Source organism: Myxine glutinosa, chromosome 10 (assembly GCF_964187855.1).
Source record: "Myxine glutinosa chromosome 10, kmMyxGlut1.1, whole genome shotgun sequence".
In the NCBI taxonomy this organism is placed as follows: Eukaryota; Metazoa; Chordata; class Myxini; order Myxiniformes; family Myxinidae; genus Myxine; species Myxine glutinosa.
In genome coordinates, this window is record NC_136270.1 from 27,674,340 (window position 1) to 27,679,291 (window position 4,952).

At 46.0% G+C, this 4,952-nt stretch overlaps 1 protein-coding gene across 1 annotated transcript in view; it reads right to left on the reverse strand.

Moving 5' to 3' along the window:
• POLR1F (RNA polymerase I subunit F) overlaps positions 1 to 4,261 on the reverse strand; it is a 25,511-nt gene extending 21,250 nt beyond the window's left edge. The window contains exon 1 of the mRNA XM_068127214.2: positions 4,024 to 4,261. Coding sequence (XP_067983315.2) covers positions 4,024 to 4,226 — 203 coding nt within the window. The 5' untranslated portion in view covers positions 4,227 to 4,261. The remainder of the gene's footprint in view (positions 1 to 4,023) is intronic.
• Positions 4,262 to 4,952: the final 691 nt, after the last annotated feature.

The window sequence follows — 4,952 nt, forward strand, 5'->3', positions numbered from 1 at the left end:
CGAATCTGCCGTCACATCCGGCGCGTGGCCGCGTATATCCGGCGGGGAGTGACACGCCCTCGGCTCGTTAGCTCCGCCTCGTGGAATCGGCACGTTGCTTCTCATTGGGTGCGTGCGGGGGGGGGTTACTGGCTCCGCCCCCGACGAGGAGCTGACAGCCAGCCCCTTCGGGGTAACCCCGTGGAGCGCATGGTCTGGAGCTAATCGAGCCGGTGTGAGGACGCATCCTCCCCCGCTCCGCCGCCATCCCCTCTGTTGTTGTTGTAATTGTTGTTGTAGTTGTTGTTATTGTTGTTGTTTGGGGAAGAAGATGGGAGGAGGTATGGGAAAGGTCCTAAACTCACTACTGATGCCATATAATCACATTCTGGTGCAACGAAGAGTCATAATTAATGGAAACGAGGCCTTAACTGACATAGATTAAGAATAACTAGGAAGATGTCCGAAAGTTGGCTACGTGTGGTGCGGTGGACCTGGGCACGACATTTAATGGGGGAATAAGGGGAAGGTCGGCTCTACTGATTGTTATTTACATGCAATGGGACTAGGGAATGGGGGATTGGGGAAAGTTGGGGAGTATTGGAGAAAATAGGGGAATATTTACAAGCGGATATGGAGGCCAAATTCCATATTCGCAACAATATATATACATATACATATATACATATATATACATATATACATATATACATATATATACATATATACATACATATATACACATATATACATATATACACATATATACATACATATATACACATATATACATATATATATATATATATATATATATATATATATATATATACATATATATATATATATATAAGTTGCTCGGTGTGGCTCTGCCCCTTTCCGAAAGCGCGCGCTGTGACGCGCTTTTGACGTTCGCAGACGAGGCTGAGGGCACGCGGTGCGGCTTGAGGAGAACTCTAGAATAAACGAGAGATATCGATTTTAAAAATATTTTCGTTTAATTAACGATATCTGTCAAACAACGTGCCCGATCGCAAATTCCAAAAGGACATTTTAGTAGACTGACATGCTGAACAGATCTGTGAAGTTTCCCCTCGATTGGATCAAAAATGAGGGAGCGGCTCGGTTTTAAAGGTTCATGCTTAAAAACGTCATAACTCTGAAACCATGTGACGCATGACGTCATGCTTTTTTGTTCGTCATGGGTATGCGATTCTGCCTGCAAAGTTTGGCCTCGATCTGTTCAGCCGTTGCAGAGAAAAAGGAAAAATAATATGGCGGCCGAACCACGTGACCTGTGACGTCATAATTACCATTAAAATATTATGCAGACCGAGTCCCCCCTATGGTGAAAATTTGATCTCAATCGGTCCTATTATTGCAGAGAAAATATTTTTTAAAGGAAATTAAAACTTAAAATGGCACTGAGTTAAGGATCATCAGAATTATCAGAATTCCCAAAGTTCAAAGTGCCATAACTTTGTCAAAAATGATCGAAACGTCATGAAGTTCGAACTTGATCTGCAACTTATCATGAGGAAACCATGTGCCAAGTTTGAAATCATTAGCATTAAGAGTTTAGAAAAGAAGTCCGGAAAACTGTTCTTTGCGTGACGGACTGACGGACGGACAGACAGACTGACTGACGGAGGGACGGCGTGCAAACCTATAGTCCCCTCCGGAGTACACCGGCAGGGGACTAATAACAAGAGACCGAAGAGTGCTCCCTGTGGGTTCGAGCATGGAATTGGAACTTGTCCAGGGTGCCAGCGATAGCTCGCCTGCACTTTGGTAAGAGCATCGTGAGATTTTAAAGTCCACAAACTAACGCCGACAGACTGAACAACCAGATCAATGTACACCTATTAGGGATGCCTCTTTGTGGTCATTGTACCACCAACCAAACTTGTGAGCGCAGCGCAGTCACGATCAGAGTGCCGATTGGTCCCCATGGACCAACCCTTTCCCTCTTGTTTCTGTCTCTTTCTTTGTGTGCGTGTCACTCTTTCTTTGTGTGCGTGTCACTCTTTCTTTGTGTGCGTGTCTCTCTTTGTGTGCGTGTCTCTCTTTGTGTGCGTGTCTCTCTTTCTTTGTGTGCGTGTCTCTCTTTGTGTGCGTGTCTCTCTTTGTGTGCGTGTCTCTCTTTGTGTGCGTGTCTCTCTTTGTGTGCGTGTCTCTCTTTGTGTGCGTGTCTCTCTTTGTGTGCGTGTCTCCATTTGTGTGCGTGTCTCCATTTGTGTGCGTGTCACTCTTTCTTTGTGTGCGTGTCACTCTTTCTTTGTGTGCGTGTCACTCTTTCTTTGTGTGCGTGTCACTCTTTCTTTGTGTGCGTGTCACTCTTTCTTTGTGTGCGTGTCACTCTTTCTTTGTGTGCGTGTCACTCTTTCTTTGTGTGCGTGTCACTCTTTCTTTGTGTGCGTGTCACTCTTTCTTTGTGTGCGTGTCACTCTTTCTTTGTGTGCGTGTCACTCTTTCTTTGTGTGCGTGTCACTCTTTCTTTGTGTGCGTGTCACTCTTTCTTTGTGTGCGTGTCACTCTTTCTTTGTGTGCGTGTCACTCTTTCTTTGTGTGCGTGTCACTCTTTCTTTGTGTGCGTGTCACTCTTTCTTTGTGTGCGTGTCACTCTTTCTTTGTGTGCGTGTCACTCTTTCTTTGTGTGCGTGTCACTCTTTCTTTGTGTGCGTGTCACTCTTTCTTTGTGTGCGTGTCACTCTTTCTTTGTGTGCGTGTCACTCTTTCTTTGTGTGCGTGTCACTCTTTCTTTGTGTGCGTGTCACTCTTTCTTTGTGTGCGTGTCACTCTTTCTTTGTGTGCGTGTCACTCTTTCTTTGTGCGCGCGTCTCTCTTTGTGCGCGCGTCTCTCTTTGTGCGCGCGTCTCTCTTTGTGCGCGCGTCTCTCTTTGTGCGCGCGTCTCTCTTTGTGCGCGCGTCTCTCTTTGTGCGCGCGTCTCTCTTTGTGCGCGCGTCTCTCTTTGTGCGCGCGTCTCTCTTTGTGCGCGCGTCTCTCTTTGTGCGCGCGTCTCTCTTTGTGCGCGCGTCTCTCTTTGTGCGCGCGTCTCTCTTTGTGCGCGCGTCTCTCTTTGTGCGCGCGTCTCTCTTTGTGCGCGCGTCTCTCTTTGTGCGCGCGTCTCTCTTTGTGCGCGTGTCTCTCTTTGTGTGCGTGTCTCTTTCTCTGCGTGCGTGTATCTTTCTCTGCGTGCATGTCTTTCTCTGCGTGCGTGTCTCTTTCTCTGTGTGTGTCTCTTTCTCTGTGTGTCTCTTTCTCTGCCTCTCTCTCTCTCACTCTGTCATGGCGCTGACTTTGTGAAGGCGGGGGTACGCGATCCTGGATGTGGGGATCTCTTTGTCGCTCCTGGAAGATCAATCGGCTGTCTCCGTGCCACGGGCTTGTTCGAGGGAACTGTCCGGGGACATACAACAACAACAACAACAACAACAACAACAGCAGCAGCAGCAGCAGCAGCAGCAGCAGCAGCAGCAGCAGCAACAGCAACCAGATGAATATCAATCTGAGGGACAGCACACACATTGACGCTTCCCCCAGCCTGTGAAACACCGGGATGATGATTTATGGCTTTATCAAGATTCGAACCCAGGTGAGACAGCTCGGAGGTGAGTGTGCATACCTCTAGAGTCGAGGGTCTAGGCCTAGGCCATCCTGCCAGCCCCCAAGACAACAACTATTACTATTAGGGACCATACATGTAACTTGGAAGTCGGATCATGACCTAAACAATTCTATCCGGATCTTCATCAAAATCGAATCGATTCTTCCTTGTCACACACCAAACCTGTCCACCAAGTTTCGTCCGAATCCGTCGATAACATTTCGAGATATCCTGCTCACAGCCAGACAGGAAAACGTAACCTACGTCCACATTCGGTGGCGGAAGTAGAACCGATGGACAAAACAATTGCTGCAAGTGCGATTCCTGCACTCTTTCAGGTGGCATTGTTAAGCACATGTAACAACAAAACATCTATAACTGAAAATAAACCAAACTGTGGGAAAACTGCGACTCGCACATGAAGCAAGACACGAACCTCTCGGAGTATTTCAACAGGTCGCCATTTAGCTGCTGCCGAATGCCTGCTTGCAGTCGCTTCAGAAACTTGGGCATTAGGATGACGTGTTGTTGTCTTGTCTCCACCACCAAGCACGAGTACGACGTGCTGGCCAACGCCGTCGCTGCTGTGAAATCGGGTACGTTTTCACATAACGCACGAGAGAACGCGGAGGACGCCATGAGATCGCGCAAGTGCTCACGGGAAATGACGTCACGCTAACGAAACGTATTTTCCTCAGTATAATTATATAATAAATCGTATTCTCTTGGAAATGTTTCCACCCATCGAGGTTTTAATTATTACTTTTACTATTTTTGATTTTCACATTAAAATACCACATATGATGAAGGGATAGTTGCGTTCATACAGCGCATAGATATATATATATCTATGATACAGCGTCTAAGGTCGCTACGGCACCGTTCTGAACCGCGTTAAAAATGTCAGGTGGAGGGAAAACGACATAATTATTACGTTAATTAAGCGAACTGTAAACACGAAATGAATTGGGCCAAATTTGCAGGGAGAAATTTAAATGCGTGCGCTCAATAGTAATGTCAGCAAATCCATTTTATACAAGCAGAAGACAGTGATAAAAATACCAAGATATAAAAAGAAGAATCCTTTTCTTGCGCTGGCTGAAAGAGCTCAAAAATGGGGAAGAAAACAAAAAGTTTTTGGGAGTGATCGAGGCAGCGGTCTGTGGCCTATACACCGTCCAAGTAAAAAAACAAAATTGATTGAAAAAAAAAAAGAATTCCTGGAGGTCTGGATTAATTTGGAGCAACTTTTAGTTAATTTCCTTTTTCTCAGCAATAACCGTTTCCATGTTTCAGGGAAGGACAGACAGACAGAGATCATTGTAGTCTGACAAAGTTCCAGGACTGATGTTTGTTCTCATGTGG